Below are 18,378 nucleotides of genomic sequence, written 5' to 3' on the forward strand. Positions count from 1 at the left end.
TATTGTACCCCTGTCCTAAAAACATATTGTGGTAATAATGAGATACAAAACATCGTTCGTGATTTTTGGGATGAGTCTCCTCACTGTGTGAATGGGTCTAAGGCCATAATGCCAACCCATGTAGTCTATGAGTAGGATGACTCGGGGGTTAGCCATAGACATTGTTTGCTAGTATGTTATTCCTGACCAAGGTCTGATGTCGGGCGGGTGCCTGAGGAATGTTTTCATGTTAGATTATACTTGTTGTATGTGTGATACTTGTATGTGCCTAGTAAAGAGGTGAGTGTGGGCGAGCTCTCGTATCTCATCACTAGCTGAGTACGAACGATGTTCTGTATCTCATTATTACCAGAGTATGTTTCTTAGGACAAGGATACAGTAGAATATGTTTCTTTATGTGTTAGCATGTTATAGGATTGTATGTGTTTAGCGGACGGGCCCCGGAGACAGGCGGGGCCTAAGAGAGACATATCTGTATACCGAGCGGGGCTCGATGCCAGGCGGGGCCTGATGCCGGAGTATTAAATTAATAGTTTGATAATTATGGTTTTAGTATTAAATTAAAAAAAAAAAAAATTTGGTCATGATTTTTGGGATGTTACACAGTTAAAATAAGTTAGTTGCTTTCTTATGTATAAAAAAATAAGAAATTGTCAATATGTGAACACGGATAAAAGATAGTTATCCTCCTAAGTCATTTTCCCTTTGAGTTACCGGTTAAAACAAATATTAGCCGGTAATATTGGTGTAATTTAAACAGTTAAAACAAGTTAATTGTTTTATTATGTATAAAAAAGACGAAGTTGCTAATATATGAACACGAATAAGAGGTAGTTACCCTGTTAAATCATTTTTCCACAATCAAACAATGAGGGCATAAAATTAAATCTCGAAACTTTGGATACGCAAAGTGTAAGATTAACAAATTTAGTAAATCTAACGTCTACTACTTAAAATTTGCTTACAGAAATCTTTTTTATTTTTTCCTTTTTGAGGAAACAATATTTGCTCTCTCTCTTTCTCTCTCTCTCTCTCTCTCTCTCTCTCTCTCATTCCCTTCGTCTCATTCGGTTTCTCTCTCTATCTCTCTCCCTCTTTAGACTCTTTCTCTCTCGCTCTGTTTCTCTCTCTCGGAGAGGACGAAGACGACGAAGAAGACAACAAAGAAGCACAAAGATATGGTGTCAACGCGTCGCAGCGGATCTATATCAAACAACAACAGCAACAACAAACGATCATCGTCTTCCGAACAGAAACCCCCGTCCCCCAAACGCCAAAAGGTCCCAAATGCTCTACCCCCCGTAGTTTCACGCACTTTTCCTCGTCGTTTCTCGAATTTCACCCGTCTTGATTGAGCCTTGATTTTATTTTATGTTCATAGGCTGATAATGGTGGTGCATCGGAGAAATCGACGCCGCAGGAACCTTTGCAACAGCCGGTGGTAGACAATTCGAAAGAATTTAGTTCGCCAACGGCGCTGGATCCACCTGAAAATGCCGCAGCAAGTTATCAACGGAAAGATGGAAGCGCCGAAGGCGAGGCTGTTAGTGCTGGGAAGCCGGAGGCGGCTCCGGCTGCATCCGTCGTCACTCCGATCGCTCAAGGCAAGTTGTTTACTAAAATGTTAGCCTTTCTGCATTGTTAAATCAAATCTGTTGGGTTTGTAGCTGTTAAGAACCATATCTCATGGTCTGAAATTCATGATGAAAATGATCAACTAAACAATAGTGTAGGTACAGAACACATCAGGGTTTAGGATTAGCACACATTCCATTGAGTGCAGAAGTCAACATGTGTGCTTAACTTTCTATATAAATTTGTTTACCCACAGAAGTCTAATGGGGCTTTTGGGCACTTGTTGAGATATGCTTGTTATGAGTATTAGACATTAGTATTGAAGAGAAAAAGTTTCTTCTTCTTTGATATTTTTTATTGGAAAGGGCTTAACCACTTAATGCTGAGGGTTTTTATTGGTTGCTATGAAGCATCAGTGCCCATTTTAGGGGAGAAGCTGAGAAGTTCATTCTCTTCATGGAAGCAGCAAAATCAGAGCTGTGAGATGGCCACACCTTGGTGCAGGCTTCTTGCTCAGAGTCCATCGGTTAGTATGAATCCTTCCTCTTTATTTCAGCAAAAGGCTACATAAAGCTGAAATGTATTGTTTCTTTTTGGCAGAACCAAACAATGACTGTTTATACAACAAACTTTTTAGTTGGATCAAACAAGAATGCTAATCTTTCCATCAAGGATATAAGCGCTATTCTTTGCACTATCAAGCCTGATGAGGTACTTACTAACAAACTACTAAGTGATATTTGATGCTTCCAGTTTAGGTAGGGATTCACATTTCACATTTCACATTAAGCAATAAGCACAAACAGAAGTTTATAGGGGATTCTTGGAGATGAACTCCATATTGTCTACTTGCAGTATGAATACTTACTGTTTGTCGACATGATCAGCTCGAAGGTGGTTCTGCTGTGCTTGAAAGCAAAGGAAGCAAGGGATCTGTGCATATAAATGGGAAGACTATTAAGAAGGGTACAAACCATGTTTTGAATTCAGGAGATGAAGTTGCTTTTGGTCCTCCTGGGACTCATGCTTATGTATCCCTTCCTTTCCTTTCCACTGTTTGTTACTTTGTTAATACTATTATTATTATTTTTCTTCCTTAATCTTCCTTCCAATAGATTTTCCAGCAGCTAACAAGCGATTTCTTGTTAAAAACACATACACCCAAAACACTGCATACTGAAAGACGTGCAGGGGACCCATCAGCAGTTGCAGGTGCTTCGATTTTGGCATCTCTTTCAAATCTTAGAGCAGATTTATCTCGTTTGAAGCCTGCTGCTCAAACTGCTCTTAATCATGATGATGAGATTGATGGTCTAGAAGTGAATTCAGCTACAAATACTGGCAATGATAGTGCATCTGAAATTGGAGCTACCAGCAAGATCACGCCACTTGGCAGCAATCTAGATCCTAGTATTGTTGAAACAGGAAATGTAAAGCTTTCTGTGCCTAATTAATATTATTTCCCAACTGCTGACTGCTGACATCATCTTCTAGTTAGTGATTTTAACATAAGGGAAAATATATTTTCTTTTCCACAGGTATTGGAAGCAAGGGATTCACTGCCTCCGGTTCCAGGGATGTCTGTAAGATCTGCAATGTTGAAGGAAGAGATATTTGCAGGGATTATTGATGGGAAGGAAGTTGGAGTTTCTTTTGATGACTTCCCTTATTATTTAAGGTTTTTTATACTCAATCGATCATTTGTCATGCTATTAAAGGATCTGGCCATGTTTTTCTTATGTCTTTTCTACTTTTTTATGCAGTGAGAACACAAAAAATGTTCTTATTGCAGCTTCTTATATACATTTGAAGCATAGAGACCAAGTTAAATATGCTTCTGATCTACCAACTGTGAATCCTAGAATCTTGCTTTCTGGGCCTGCAGGTATGTCTTAAATTATGCTTCTTCACAGTTTGGCATCAAATAGAAACCATGAATTTTCCATTAAAGCCCATTTATAACTGCTTTACATTAATCTGTTTATTATGTAGATCTTCACTACTAGTTTCATTATTGTAGCTTCTGCAAATGTTTTAGAAAAGAAAGATCATTGAGATCCTAACTTATGCAAAAACAGCCAACATACTGTCATTTATCTGTCTATTATAGCATCCTACTTTCACATCTGTTTATTACAGCATTGTGCTTTGAAACATCACCAGTTATAGCATTCTGCCTTTTCCTTTCTTTTTATACATTTGAAAAATCCACCAATTATAGCATTCTACTTAAAAAAAATTCTTATTACGAAAGTAGGATGCTATAACAAGCAAATTAATGAAACTATATTGCTATTGCTTGCATTGTATACATGTTTGGAGTTTGGATCGTTGCTACTATGAATTTTCCTTCTGAGTTTTAATCCTCCTTTTCAGGATCTGAAATTTATCAAGAGATGCTAGCAAAGGCACTTGCTCATTATTATGGTGCCAAATTGCTTATATTCGATAGCCATTCGTTTCTGGGTGTAAGATTTCATCATTATTATTATGGTGCCAAAATGGTTATTAAGTTTAGAAAGGAGAAGTCATTTGGTGGATTTGTGTTTTAGGGTTTATCACTGAAAGCGGAGCTATTGAAAGAAGGAAGCACTAAGCCAAGCACCAGCCCTAGTGAATTGGATGCTCCGGGGAATGAAAGTGTTTCTGAGCCACAACAAAAAATGGAGGTCGACTTTGTCCCTCCAGTTGCAGGAACCTCTAAAACCCCCACATTCAAATTGGGTATGCATTGTGCACTCACTATCTTCTAATTGCTTAATCTTTTCTTATTCCTGTTTAACTACAAATGTGTAGGTGACAGAGTGAAATATATAGGTCCTACTTCAGGAGCCATATACTCTTCTTCAAGGTACAATCTGGTTTTCATGTGCTACAATACAAGTCTTCTGTTTGTTTCCTAGTTAAAGTTTTGGTTGTTTTGTTGACCTAAACTGAAGGGGTCCTACTGCTGGAGCTCGTGGGAGGGTTCTGCTACCTTTTGAAGACAATTCTCTCTCAAAAATTGGTGTAAAGTTTGATAAAGTCATCACTGATGGGGTTGACCTTGGTGGACTTTGTGATGGGGGTTATGGATACTTCTGCTCTGCTAATGAGCTTCGATTGGATTCAACTGGGGTTGAAGATCTGGATAAATTACTCATTACCACTTTGTTTGAGGTATATGGTTTGGCAATTGGCCCCCAAATATTATTATCATTCCTCTATTTTATAAGGGTAGATAATGAATGGATTGTTGCTGCAGGTTGTAACCAGTGAGAGTAGGAATGTTCCTTTTATTTTGTTCATGAAAGATGCAGAGAAGTCGATTGTTGGGAGCTCAGAATCATATTCAACATTTAAAACCAGGCTTGAAAAGCTACCAGACAATGTTGTTGTTATTGGTTCACAAACTCATACAGATAGTCGCAAAGAAAAGGTAAATTTTTAGTCCAATTCCTTTTATGTTGTTAATATATGTTTTTAGTAATTGCAGTTTGTTTGCTTTTGTTGCAGTCACATCCTGGTGGTTTGCTTTTTACAAAATTTGGCAGCAACCAAACAGCTCTTCTTGACCTGGCTTTTCCGGTGAGGACTTGTTCTGCCTCTATTTTCTTTACTTGAAGATTATTTATATAATAATAATTAATAAGGTAAGATAATTAAGGGCATTCATGTAATGGTTTTGAGCATGATGTTTATATATAATATAATATTCAGGATAGTTTTGGGAGACTACATGAAAGGGGGAAGGAGGTTCCAAAGGCTACTAAGCTTTTAACCAGACTTTTTCCAAATAAAGTGGCCATTCACATGCCTCAGGATGAGAACCTCCTTGCCAGTTGGAAACAGCAATTGGATCGTGATTCTGAAACCTTAAAGATGAAGGGAAATCTCAACAATCTACGTAATGTGAGCTCATTCCTAATCAATTACTAATGAATGCTACATCTACATGTTTTTTTTTTCTTTCTTTCTAAAAAAATGGATCTATCAATATCATGACAGGTTCTTAATAGGACTGGTTTAGAATGTGATGGGCTTGAGACGTTATGCATCAAGGATCAGTTGCTTACAAACGAAGGTATGTGAATGTAAAGGTTTATTTTGAGAGTCTTTCAAGTGAATTATTATTTAAATAAATGTTTTGGCATATTATAATTTATATTGAAGGTGCTGAGAAGGTTGTTGGATGGGCTCTAAGCCATCATCTAATGCAACACGCACAAGCTGAACCAGAGGCAAGACTTGCTCTCTCAAACGAGAGGTACCCTATCTAAAACTCACTTACTTTAATCTCAGTCTTCTGTTTTCCTATATATGTTTTTTTGAGCAAATTGTGGTGTTGGTATGTATTACTATTTCTATTTTCTACCAAAAGGACCAATGTATTTTATTTTCTACACATAATAGCAACCCAATATATAACTTGAAACTGTAAAATGCTTACAAGTTTCATGTTAAGAAATTGTAAGTGTGTTGTTAATATGTCTGAAGAAATGTGAGTGCAGTTTTATTATGAGTAAACAGTAAATAAGTTTGTGGTTATAATGTTTTTTGTTGGGAAGTGTAGTAAAGTATGTAATTGTTAATTTGGCAGCATACAATACGGTATTGAAATTCTCCAAGCAATTCAGAATGAATCCAAGAGCTTGAAGAAATCTCTCAAGGTGATGGATGTTACTTGATGGTTCAAGGGTTTATATGAAATTTGCTGACAGTTTTTGATTTGTATTGATAGGATGTTGTAACGGAAAATGAGTTTGAGAAAAGGCTTCTAGCGGATGTGATTCCTCCTAGTGACATTGGAGTAACATTTGATGATATTGGAGCATTGGAAAAAGTTAAAGACACGTTGAAGGAGCTGGTGATGCTTCCTCTACAAAGACCCGAACTTTTCTGCAAGGGCCAATTAACCAAGGTTTTCATTTTTCTTTTCTTTTAATATATTTTAGGGAATTATTATTATGAATGTTTTTAAAATTACAGCCATGCAAGGGTATCCTTCTGTTTGGGCCTCCTGGAACTGGAAAGACTATGCTTGCTAAGGCTGTGGCGACGGAAGCTGGTGCCAACTTCATAAATATATCCATGTCAAGCATCACATCAAAGGTAATGCTAATAGCCTAATACTATTATTTAGATTTAGAAACCAATGACTTGATGATTAATTAAAGCATATATGGATTGGAATTGGATATGTGATGTGAGTTTTTTTTTTTTGTTTGTTAATAGTGGTTCGGTGAGGGTGAAAAGTACGTGAAGGCTGTGTTTACGCTGGCTAGCAAGATTTCTCCAAGTGTTGTGTTTGTGGACGAAGTAAGTTTGTTTGTTTGTGTGATTTTAGAGTAATTGAAAGTAGTGTATAATATATAGTATTAATTTGTATTTACAACATAACATAACATAACATAGGTGGATAGTATGTTGGGGAGGAGGGAGAATCCAGGGGAGCATGAAGCAATGAGGAAGATGAAGAATGAGTTTATGGTGAATTGGGATGGTCTGCGCACAAAAGATACAGAGAGGGTTCTTGTACTTGCAGCCACAAATAGACCTTTTGACCTCGATGAGGCTGTTATTAGAAGGCTCCCCCGTAGGTAATAAATAATCTTGATCATAATGCATTTTTTTTTTTAATATATAAAATATTGATTAATTTAATGTAATGTGTCTTAGATTGATGGTGAATTTACCAGACGCAGCGAATAGAGCAAAGATCTTAAAGGTAATACTGGCAAAAGAGGATTTATCTCCTGATATAGATTTGGATGCAGTGGCTAGCATGACCGAGGGATACTCTGGAAGTGACCTAAAGGTTTGTTGTTGTCTTTTTTTATTTAATTAAAAATTAATAATGTCCGAAGGCGATGATGTTTTATTTTATATTGCATTGCAGAATCTATGTGTAACTGCGGCTCATTGTCCGATTAGAGAAATCATCGAAAAGGAGAAAAAGGTTGGTAAATACAGTATTTTAGGTATTTTTTTAGAACTTAGTTTTTGTGGATGGATTGATATGGATTGGATGAAATGATTCAGGAGCATGCTGCAGCTATAGCAGAAGGCAAACCGGCCCCAGCTCTAAGCGAGAGTTCTGATATCCGGGCTTTGAACCTGGACGACTTTAAATTTGCACATGAACAGGTAGGGTTTGTTAATTATGTTAGAGATAATAAATAGATTTGGTGAGAAGAAGTTGATTGATATGGACATGGTTATTAATTAAAATATACCGTAATAATATATATATATATATATATATATTGTTGATTGTGGATGATAGGTTTGTGCGAGCGTGTCTTCCGAGTCGGTAAACATGAATGAGCTCGTGCAATGGAACGAGCTGTATGGAGAAGGAGGATCAAGAAGAAAGAAGCCTCTCAGCTACTTCATGTGATAAAATAATACTACATTCTACTCATGTTCCTTTGTACAATCATCATCAAGTATAGGAGGAGGAGGAAGAGGCTCTTTCTTTCTTTCTTTCTTTTTTTCTTTTTTAACTTAAAAAATATTCTCTCTCTCTCTCTCTCAAGTAGTGAGTGGTCTCGGTCTCTGTGAGATGGTTGGCATAAAAGGTTGGCATCATCATAATCATCCTCAGCTTTTGTTTTGTTTCTTTACCCCCCATCTCCATCTCCATCTCTTTTTGTCTTTTTTGGTTTATTTATTTGACACCAACTACTACTGGATAGGAATAAAAGTTATATCAATCAGTCAGTCAATCAATCAATCTTGTGCATATCTATATCTATATCTTTATTTATTTATTTGATTCAACTTCTATTTATTAGTACAAGGATAAAATAAAATAAAAAGTGTGGCTCAGGTCGTTTGGTAGAAAACTGTTTGATTTTCTTCAATCATATCCTCCGTTTTCATTTTGGTTTGATACAATAATACTCGACTATTGTCAAATATATACACATGTTTAAAGTTAAATAAAATATTGCTTTCTTAAGCCAACCCTATTATTAATATGATAACGTCGTTGTGGATTCTTATTTACCAAACAAATTAAGCGGATTGTTCTTATATACGACCTAAATATATTAAAAAAAAACCGATAACTTAAACTTTCATTTGTATTTTATTTTATTTTATTGGTAAAAGAAAACAAGACTCGTGTAAAATATATTAAAGCACAACAAATGATTCGCCCAAGCCCAAAAGCACCAAAGTAGAAGAAATAGGGAAAAAAAACAACATTTTACATTTCAATAAATAAGCAAAGCATAAACCTGCAGCAAATTCACATCTAAATGTTGTATAAGAATCAACCTGGAATGGGTTTCCAAGCTTTTTAGCACTGCGTCCTTATTGGAAAGTTGACCAAACCGGAACCCTATCATGGGTTGTCAATTTGAGAAAGGTTTCCAAATCCCATTGTCTCAATAGACAATGGGAGTATCTTTTATACTCCAAAGACCCTTCTCAAAAGCATGTTGTAAACCTTTGTCATTGTCAAATTACAAGGAAAATACATCTTCATGATTGACAAATATATCATTTAATCCGTATTTTTTGATTTGTTGAAAGCATGAGAAACCAACCAAAAAAAAAATGTCATAGAAAGTACGAGCAGTTACTCCGTCAAGAGAAAATGGAGGCCCAATAAGAGAAGTTACAAATTACAAAGCCCACCCACCCACCTTCAAATCCGAAACGGTTAAGTTTTAATAAATGGTTTAAACCCTATTTTTGTATAAACCCTAGTCGTCACTACAAACTGTCCGATAAGTTTGCGTGCGTGCGTGCTAGCTAGCTAAGGAGATACGCCGTTGACCATGGCTCACTTGCAGGTCACAACATCTGCAGCAAAACCCCTTGTTCCTGTTCCAAATCGGGGTAGTCTTTTTTTCTAGTAGTTGTTTCGATATGGACAATACCAGTTTGTGAAATGTCTTTTTGTTTTATGATAGAGTGTAAATTAGGGGCTAAATCAAGTGAGTTTGGTGGAGTTGCATTTGTTCATCATAACACTAGGAATCTTTCTCAGGCCTGTAAAAATCAAGGTATTTTAGCTTAATCACTTCACTAACTATGTCGTTTTGGCATCTTCTAAACCTACACGTAGAGAATTTGATCATCGTGTGAGATTAAGAAGAGTGAACTAAGAATATTTGTACTAGGGTTGTTTGGATTTGATTCAAATAGTCGTATTTTGTGGTAAACTGTTGTAACCATTGAGATAAACGTAAAATCGCCTAACCACCCCAAATTTTAATAAATTAATTATTTGGATCTGATTCAAAGTCTCTAATCGCCACAATTAGATTGTAAACACACTTCCAAACACCCCTTCAAAATGTTGCTTTGTTCTTGAGCAAACCCTGTCTATTTCATTGATATTTTATGGTGTTAAATTGCTTAATATAAGGAATGTGGTTGATGGACAGGAATTCAAGCAGTTTTGGCCAGTGATAAGGAAACAGATGCATCAAGTGGAACTAAAGAAAGGGGTCTTCGTGGCAAATTGAACAAAGTTGTGTTAGCTTATAGTGGTGGCTTGGATACCTCAGTCATTGTTCCTTGGCTAAGGTACATTACATTACATTTTACAACAGACATCCAGTTCAGGATTCCTTACTTAACCCATTGTTAATACTAATAGAATTGATCCAATCTTGATAGACAAATTTGAGATTTCTGTTAAGTTCTAAAGTTTTTTTTCTTGTAGGTTTTTAACATTGCTCTTTTTGGTTCATAGATTACATCCGATTTCTTCTAGTAACTTGCTAAAAATGTTGCAGGGAGAATTATGGATGTGAGGTTGTCTGCTTTACTGCAGATGTTGGCCAAGTAAGTTATTTAGTGTATTTGGTAATCAGTTGGTTTGATTTTGCTTTTAAACAATAATACCTTGCTTCTGATTGGCAAGAAAAGTGTTATCCTTGCTTAAATGCAGAAATAGAACTCTACTCTGACCTAATTTTGACAGAATATTCCATATATGATGCTTGTTTATGCATCTACATATCTAGTTTTTGTCTAAAATCATAAAACCTGGCAAGGCATAGTGGCTAGTGTAAAGAAATCAAAAAACTGTTGATTAACACAATATCAGCTAAACAAGCGTTCACATTTTCAATGATTTCTACATTGTGTAGGGGATATCAGAATTGGAAGGTCTGGAAACAAAAGCTAAGGCTAGTGGAGCATGTCAACTGGTTGTTAAAGATTTGACAGAAGAATTTGTGAAAGATTATGTATTCCCTTGTTTGAGAGCTGGAGCTGTATACGAGAGAAAGTACTTATTGGGAACTTCAATGGCTCGACCCGTTATTGCAAAGGTTAACCAAGAGTAGTTAATGGGTAAATAGGTAAATTGTTATCAAAAATTTGAAAAAAATGTTGTAATGAACATTTACAGGCTATGGTTGATGTGGCAAAAGAAGTCGGAGCTGATGCAGTTGCCCATGGATGCACAGGAAAGGGAAATGATCAGGCATGTTTAAGATTATGGTTTTCTTTTTTACACTAAAGACATGGTATTAAATTTTATAATATTTTACAGGTGCGTTTTGAGCTGACATTTTTTGCTCTGAATCCTGATCTCCAAGTTGTGGCTCCTTGGAGAGAATGGGACATAACAGGGAGAGAAGATGCAATTGAATATGCCAAGAAACACAATGTCCCTGTTCCAGTCACAAAGAAATCCATCTATAGTAGAGACAGAAACCTTTGGCATCTCAGTCATGAGGTATATTTATATTTTTTTTTATTTTTTATATATATGTGTGTCCAAAAGAAAAAAAAGAATCTTGATTTGATTTTTATTTGTTGAAGGGAGACATCTTGGAAGACCCTGCAAATGAACCCAAGAAGGATATGTACATGATGTCTGTTGACCCCGAAGATGCCCCTGACAAACCCGAGTAACATTTTCTTTTTCTTTCTAAATTTAGATTTTCATGTGTACAATAAAATTATAAATTGTTTTCCTAACTTTGTAATGCTATTAGGTACCTGGAGATAGGAATCATCTCCGGAATCCCGGTTTCCATCAACGGAATCGAACTTTCCCCTGCGACTCTCCTATCCCAACTCAACGACATGGGTGGGCGTCACGGAATCGGTCGAATCGACATGGTGGAGAACCGTCTGGTCGGAATGAAAAGCCGTGGGGTCTACGAGACACCCGGTGGGACCATCTTAGCCGCAGCATGTCGTGAACTCGAGTCCCTCACACTGGATCGAGAAGCCATCCAATTCAAAGACATGATGGCACTCAAATACGCTGAGTTGGTGTACGCGGGTCGGTGGTTCGACCCGCTCCGTGAGTCCATGGATGCGTTTATGGAGAATATTACCAAAACGACCTCGGGCTCGGTGACTCTTAAGTTGTATAAAGGTTCGGTTATTGTGGCTAGCAGGAAGAGCCCGTTTAGTTTGTATAGAGAGGATATTTCTTCGTTTGAAAGCGGACAGATTTATGATCAGGCTGATGCTGCTGGCTTTATAAAGTTGTATGGGCTGCCTATGAGGGTCAGGGCTATGCTTGAAAAGGAGCTTGGGAAAATTTAAAATCTATTTGGTCTTTTGCTTTCGTTTGTTGTTGAATTTAGAGATTTTTGTGGGGATTTAACATTTTGAATAAATGTGTTTTGAAGCTTTTAGATTTTGGGTTGATTATGGTAATATTATTGCTTTTAGAAGACTATTTTATTTGGGTATGTTTTTTTTTTTTTTCTAAAAGAAGCATTTATGAGTTGTATGTTTTTTTTTTTATTATTATATTAGTAGCAGAGATAGCGATTTGGGACAACATGACCATGGGATGAACAACTTGATGAACAATAATTGATATGGTTCTAAAAGTATTGAGTACATATAATTGATAAATTATTTCCGTGGGAGTATTTATATAAGCTTAAAAAGGTGTTTTATACTTTAAAATTAACAAGGTATTTGTATCTTTGTGACTACTTGAGACTCTACACTTTAGATTTGATGCTGGAAAAAGACATGTTATGATTTTTGTAAAGACATGTTATTTGCTCCCAACACAAAATCATAGGTGCAGAATAACGAATAAGATTGATCCTTTCGCCAACATCATCGATTTTTCTGATGCTGTCTTATTTTTATTGCATTGTATAGAAATCTGTTTCTACGACCGATTTCATTTGTGACAACACTTTTCTGATACAATCCTTCAAATATAAGTAAAAAGTACCTAACAAAGAGATGTTAGTTTAAAAAAAGATTTCTATACAAAACAATAAAAATCTTAAAATTTTGTACTTTGATTTGTTGGAGCCCTTCAATAAGAAGAGACTCTCCAAAAATTAGAGTATGCCACTGAATACAGCGAACACACGGTATTCTTTAGTAAAAGGCGAAAGAATAGTTCGCTTTGTGTTCACTGCATGGCTGCGTGCCTTTACATCATCAATGCTGCTTGGTTTATATAATGATTTCCAAACCTTGTATTTACTCTAAGCTGGCGATGTGGGATGAACCCCATCCCAAGTTTCTATCCTTTTTGGTCTTTTCTCTTTCTTCTTACATTGAATTCGTTTTTGCTTTTCTGAAAGGGAAATTCCCAGAAAAACCATATATGTATTATATCCCATGCTTAAAAAAAACCTTCCATTATTTTTGTGTAATATTTAACCATTATTATTTTCCACGTGTGATGTTTCTAGTATATCCGGTAAACCTAGATTACCCGTGATACTATTCCATTTTTATTAATTTAATATGTAGAACTGTAACTGTTCATCGTCATCTTCGTCTAGACCTGCAACTAACTAGAACAAAAGAAAGAAAAATAAACAAGTAAACTTACCTCTGCTGCCTTCTTAGTTTCAATCCAACCCAAGATCTTCACCTGCTGCTTGCCATCACCATTAAAACTGTACTCACCTCACCACCATCGAACCCACATATTGCTGCCATCGAAGCCACCATCTCTACCACCTTCTGCCATCTAAAACAAACCACCGTCACCTTCATCGAGAATCAAGAAAAATTCAAACTGTGTTTTTTCTTTGAGGCTGTCGATAAACACACATTTTTAGTGAGGGAAGTAGATACAAAACCAAAGGATAAATTTTGTTTATAGACAAAATCAATATAAAAAAAATATGACAAAAAGACAACTTCGAGAAAAAATCAAGTTTTATGAAACTAGACTAGACGTCTTTCATTTTCATATTACGTTAAATCAAGGTGTAACTGTAAATAGTTAATATTGTTTTACTTCTTTTTCAGTAACGTGATGCTTATTAATTAGCTTCTATATATACACTGAGAATCATAGTTTGCCTTATCAATGATTTTTGCATTCCAAGACACACCTTACAGATACCTCATGAGTTTCATATTTTGTCCCTGTGATGAAAAAGGCTTTGATGTGTACAACTTGTGTTTAATATGAATCTTGATTTCGCCCCTAAATTGCTCTACAACTTTGTAGATCCAAAATATGAAACCATGTATCACTATAACATTGTTGCATAAATAAGCATTTAAATTTTAAATCAGTGTCATGGCATAAGGTAACTGGTTTCCAATTATAACATCGATCTCCCATGGTTAACATTTCAAATGATTTCTACATTTAACACATTCTTCAACAGATCAACCTTTTTAAAAGCTTTTTCTTAAAATCAACTAATTTATACTCATCTATCTTAAATGTCTTATAAAGCTCCTCAATCCTCATCTACATTGTCCTTTTTTAAGTGCACGGCATATTTAACGAACTAATTATACTCATCTATTATGACAAACCTGCTTGAATCCATTCATTTTTATCTTGTATATTTAATAAAATGATAAAGGTTTACCACGTAAATAAAAGTATGGTGTTAGATAAACTTTTATTAAATGTAGAAATTAAATAAAAGGACTAAGTAGTTAGAGATTTCCAAGTGGCAGAAGCCATAAAAAACAAAAAAACATTCAAATGGTAAAAAGGATTTGCAATGGGTTGTACAACTAGTAAAAAAGCCATAAAAGTGACCATTAGAGTTGGTTCTTAATATGTTGCATATTTTAGTTGACAAGTATATTATTGTTTTTAGGAGACTATTTGAGCACCTTTTTTTCTAGCTAAAGAATTTATCAGTTGTATGTTTTAACTTATATCAGTGGTAGAGATGGTGATTTCTGACTCGTTTATTAGTTATGTTTTATTTTTAACGGGTTTAGTTGTTATAATAAGAAAAATAGCTAAATTGTTATGCAAAGTTTTTCAATATATTTAACATTTTTAATAATATAGTTTGTGATCACATTTAAACACTAATTGTATAATGTATACAAGGAGAAAGTTAGACAAAATGTTTTAGGCAACCAAACCTGACTTTACAAGTGTAGGCAATTACAGTACTTTTGCTTATTGAAGTACGAGGTTTGCGACTAATATGACAAATAATCTGTAGTTTGTAATTGGTTAAGTAAAAGAAAATATTTTAAATTATGTGTAATAGAAAGTTTGATGAGTATTATTTGGTAAACAAAATAAATTTTAACTTTGATTGGTTGGAGCTCCTCTAAAAGAGGAGACTCTCCAAAAATAGTCGTATGCCACTATAGGCAGCGCGCACACGGTATTCTTTAGTAAAAGGCGAAAGAATAGTTCGCTTTGTGCTCACTGCATGGCTGCGTGCTTTTTCCTTCTCTAGCTGCTTGGTTTATATAATCACTTGGAAGCCTTTTGTTTCTTCTAAGCTAACGATGTGGGATGAACCCCATACTTCAATTCAATTTCTCCTCTTTGGCCTTTTTCCCTTTCTTTTACCTTGAATTCATCTTGGTTTTCTTTTTATACACAAGTGTTTGGAAATGCATTTTCAGAAAGTAATTAGGGGATATCGGATATTCAAAATAAGGTATTCCACTAATAAGAGTAAAACTAAAACTGTAAAAGCCTTTCATCATGTTACTTTAAACCTCGGTGTAAATATATATGTAATAAGGTTTTACTTTTTGTATCAGTATTCAGTAATCTGATGCTTATTGTTTTGACATATAAACCATAGTTTTCTTTAATAATTATTTTTGTGATAACCAATCAAAGTTTTCAATACACACCTTCAAATGGTTCGATCATAAATGTCATTTTTTCCACATCAATCAAATAAACACAACTTATATGTTTTCTTATCTCACATCTATGTTAGATGACAGATTAAATGGTTATTTATTGTCTCAGCTTCTGAAATCCCTCTTTTCACGTTTTCTTCCCTCGAATTCCTTATACCACACCCCCTCAAACCACCGTTACAGGTGTTTTGACATCCTTACGACCCTACCTACAAACAACATTTTTAGGGACTTAATTCCTTCGAACTTTTGCTTCAAGTCTAACCCGATCTTTTATTTTATTTTTATTCATTTCTACATGTCTTTCGGTACAACTATTCAAACATCATTTATATGATTATAAAATCGACCAAAATAAATTGATCCATTTGACAAGTTGATCATCATTTTAACTAATAAAATGAAAGACACCCACCGTGGTAAATTGTGAAATACCTTTATGTTGTAAAATTATCTTTTACAGTCTATTGGTGAATGAAAATGTGCATTTGGAAATAAAAAAAATACTTAATTATACTTTTAACCTTAAAACTCATGGTTATTAAAATTGCGATCTTGATCGTAGGATCGTGTGATCGTAGGTATGAAAAACGATTCGGATTGTAAGTGGATCGTATTTGGGGTAGGATCGTAAGATCGTAGGATCGAGATCCGATCCGATCCTACCTTCCCTTATTTTATTTTATTTTTGCAAATGAATTTTTTTTACCACTTTATGTCTTTTATCCTTTACCAATCTACTATTTATCATTTTTTATTGTAACTTATGACTAATATTTTGAAGTTTTATAGCTTTTGAACAAAAAATTAAATGTTTTAAATATTTTTCATGAGTAAATATTATGAATTAAAATTATATTTTATTTTGTGGGATCTTAGGATCTCGATCCTGATCTTGCAAACCTAAAAACGATCTTAGGTAGGATCCCGATCTTGACAGCCTTATTAAAACCAATCTAATTTGTTTTTATAATATATATATATATATATATATATATATATATATATAACATTAAAAAAGAATTAATCTAAAAGTTAAGTTATTATTGGCAGTATACTTTTTGTAATCATATTTGACACTAATTGTTTACAAAAAAAAATAAAAAATAAAAAATAAAAAAATATATATATTTGGATTAGACAAAAAGCGTTTTGGCCAACCAAACATAAGTTGACCCGTTTCAAGTTATATAATATACTAGTTTATAACTCGTGGGAACTACATTTATAAAATTAATTAAACTTTTATAATAAAAAAATTATAATTATTAATCAATTATTTTAAATAAGTCATTTTAAATAAATTATTAATTAAGAGATATATCAAAAATTTAAAGTTATTATAACTTCAAATTTAATATGTAATTAGAAAATGTAAATTTAAATTTTGAAATTAGTTGTCTAATATATCTACATTACACATGACATAATATTAATGATGGGTTGTATTAGAGTGATATTTCGCAAAAAAAATATTAAAACTATTCATTTATTAGAATAGAGATTAAGTTTTTCTTTAATATTTACTTAACTTGTCCACATGTTCAAATTGGAACATGATCAATTACATATTTTTGCCTATTGCTAATAAGATTCACCAACATACACGGCTCATTTGGGATAATACAAGATAACAATGCAAAATGACCAACTTGGTGAACTATATTTTGCTATTTTAACCGTTATTAATGATTTGTGTGAATAGTGTGACTAAATTTGTATGAAGATAACTTAATTGATCTTGATTTTTAATGTACAAGTATAAGCTTGATAAATTATTTGATTAGAGTGTATAACCGGAAAAGGTGTTTACGATATCCAAACATCTTGAATTCAACACCTTTGTGAATTGTGTCGGTGAGCTATCACTTCATTTTTAATCAGAAATTCAAACAACGTGCAATGTTCATGAGTTGATCAGTTCATTTTTTTATATGAATCGCATAAATAGTTTTTGTTGCATTCTAAGGTTTATATAATCAGAAATTTCTATATGAATCGCACTTACATTTCACAACTTTTAACTTTGAGATTGGTTGGAGCCCTTATTTAAAAGGGACTCTCCAAAAATATACGTATGCCACTTGATGCAATGAACACACGGTATTCTTTAGTAAAAGGCGAAAGAATAGTTCGCTTTGTGTTCACTGCGTGGCTGCTTGGCTTTCCTTCTCCCATCTGCTTTGTTTATATAATGGATCCAAGCCTTATGTTTTCTTCAAGCAGGCGATGGGGAATATAGTCCCAAACTACATTTTTGCGATGCGCCTTCCTACCTTCCGTTTTCTTTTTTTATTTACTCATGTGGTTGGTTTAAATAAAGTGCATATGATAAAACTTAAAAAGAAAATTATGTCTTTACCTTTTACATTAAAGTAGTCGAAAATGTTTACTTTTAATAAATTCCATATTGATGTTTGCAAAAGGGATAGGTCGGCAAGTTGATTTGAAACATTCTTTTGTTGTTGTTGTTGTCTTTCTTATTGCAGGGGCAATCAACTTGTTACACATTATTATGACAACTATGTAGTTACAATAACAATATAGTATGTGAATAAAACACCTTAAAAGGTTAAATATATATTGGATGACTTTCAACGAACTTGTTTAAATCTTAGTTAAACTCTATTAATTTTACTGTTGACCATTTATATTTGTATTAATATTAATTTTTAGCTCCTCAAGTAACAGTAAATTGTTGCTATTGGACCTTTTTTTTTTTCCTTTTTTGGTTTGGATGGTTTTTTTTTAATGTTATTTTTA

At 34.2% G+C, this 18,378-nt stretch overlaps 2 protein-coding genes and 3 non-coding genes across 7 annotated transcripts; 2 read left to right on the forward strand and 3 right to left on the reverse strand.

Moving 5' to 3' along the window:
• Positions 1-975: 975 nt before the first annotated feature.
• Positions 976-8,290, forward strand: LOC145046731 (uncharacterized). Of its 2 annotated transcripts, none has more exons than XM_078995007.1 (26): positions 976-1,280; positions 1,382-1,604; positions 1,986-2,101; positions 2,176-2,286; positions 2,463-2,606; positions 2,691-3,005; positions 3,114-3,253; positions 3,339-3,460; positions 3,952-4,043; positions 4,128-4,299; positions 4,372-4,426; positions 4,515-4,734; positions 4,820-4,993; positions 5,071-5,142; positions 5,275-5,466; positions 5,563-5,638; positions 5,728-5,821; positions 6,155-6,224; positions 6,296-6,475; positions 6,544-6,666; positions 6,790-6,873; positions 6,970-7,154; positions 7,234-7,372; positions 7,454-7,513; positions 7,597-7,701; positions 7,841-8,290. In XM_078995007.1, exons 1-26 carry the CDS (start codon positions 1,179-1,181, stop codon positions 7,952-7,954), a joined length of 3,480 nt encoding a protein of 1,159 aa, XP_078851133.1. In that variant the 5' UTR covers positions 976-1,178; the 3' UTR covers positions 7,955-8,290. The 2 variants fall into 2 exon arrangements, with proteins under 2 accessions (XP_078851133.1, XP_078851134.1); XM_078995008.1 differs by having other exon boundaries at positions 1,992-2,101.
• A 960-nt stretch (positions 8,291-9,250) lies between these two features.
• On the forward strand, positions 9,251-12,176 carry LOC145048968 (arginosuccinate synthase family). Of its 2 annotated transcripts, XM_078997622.1 has the most exons (9): positions 9,251-9,405; positions 9,480-9,572; positions 9,957-10,098; positions 10,311-10,359; positions 10,668-10,850; positions 10,931-11,005; positions 11,075-11,260; positions 11,347-11,435; positions 11,523-12,176. In XM_078997622.1, the coding sequence occupies exons 1-9, from the start codon at positions 9,345-9,347 to the stop codon at positions 12,082-12,084; spliced, it is 1,440 nt and encodes a 479-aa protein (XP_078853748.1). In that variant the 5' UTR covers positions 9,251-9,344; the 3' UTR covers positions 12,085-12,176. The 2 variants fall into 2 exon arrangements, with proteins under 2 accessions (XP_078853748.1, XP_078853749.1); XM_078997623.1 differs by lacking the exon at positions 9,480-9,572.
• Positions 12,177-12,817: 641 nt separating this feature from the next.
• LOC144999409 (U5 spliceosomal RNA) lies at positions 12,818-12,935 on the reverse strand. The gene has a single exon (XR_013660880.1). It is a non-coding gene; the product is annotated as a U5 spliceosomal RNA (small nuclear RNA).
• A 2,120-nt stretch (positions 12,936-15,055) lies between these two features.
• LOC144999411 (U5 spliceosomal RNA) lies at positions 15,056-15,173 on the reverse strand. The gene has a single exon (XR_013660882.1). It is a non-coding gene; the product is annotated as a U5 spliceosomal RNA (small nuclear RNA).
• A 2,482-nt stretch (positions 15,174-17,655) lies between these two features.
• On the reverse strand, positions 17,656-17,772 carry LOC144999410 (U5 spliceosomal RNA). Its single transcript, XR_013660881.1, has one exon. It is a non-coding gene; the product is annotated as a U5 spliceosomal RNA (small nuclear RNA).
• Between the last annotated feature and the right edge of the window lie 606 nt (positions 17,773-18,378).

Source organism: Lactuca saligna, chromosome 5 (assembly GCF_052625555.1).
Source record: "Lactuca saligna cultivar CGN05327 chromosome 5, ASM5262555v1, whole genome shotgun sequence".
Classification (NCBI taxonomy): domain Eukaryota; kingdom Viridiplantae; phylum Streptophyta; class Magnoliopsida; order Asterales; family Asteraceae; genus Lactuca; species Lactuca saligna.

Coding starts and splice junctions, on each gene's coding strand:
- LOC145046731 (XM_078995007.1), top strand. CDS start 1,179: ATGGTGTCAACGCGTCGCAGCGGATCTATATCAAACAACAACAGCAAC. Junction 1,605..1,985: donor CGTCACTCCGATCGCTCAAG/GCAAGTTGTTTA, acceptor GTTGCTATGAAG/CATCAGTGCCCATTTTAGGG. Junction 3,254..3,338: donor GACTTCCCTTATTATTTAAG/GTTTTTTATACT, acceptor TTTTTTATGCAG/TGAGAACACAAAAAATGTTC.
- LOC145048968 (XM_078997622.1), top strand. CDS start 9,345: ATGGCTCACTTGCAGGTCACAACATCTGCAGCAAAACCCCTTGTTCCT. Junction 9,406..9,479: donor TGTTCCTGTTCCAAATCGGG/GTAGTCTTTTTT, acceptor GTTTTATGATAG/AGTGTAAATTAGGGGCTAAA. Junction 9,573..9,956: donor TCAGGCCTGTAAAAATCAAG/GTATTTTAGCTT, acceptor GTTGATGGACAG/GAATTCAAGCAGTTTTGGCC.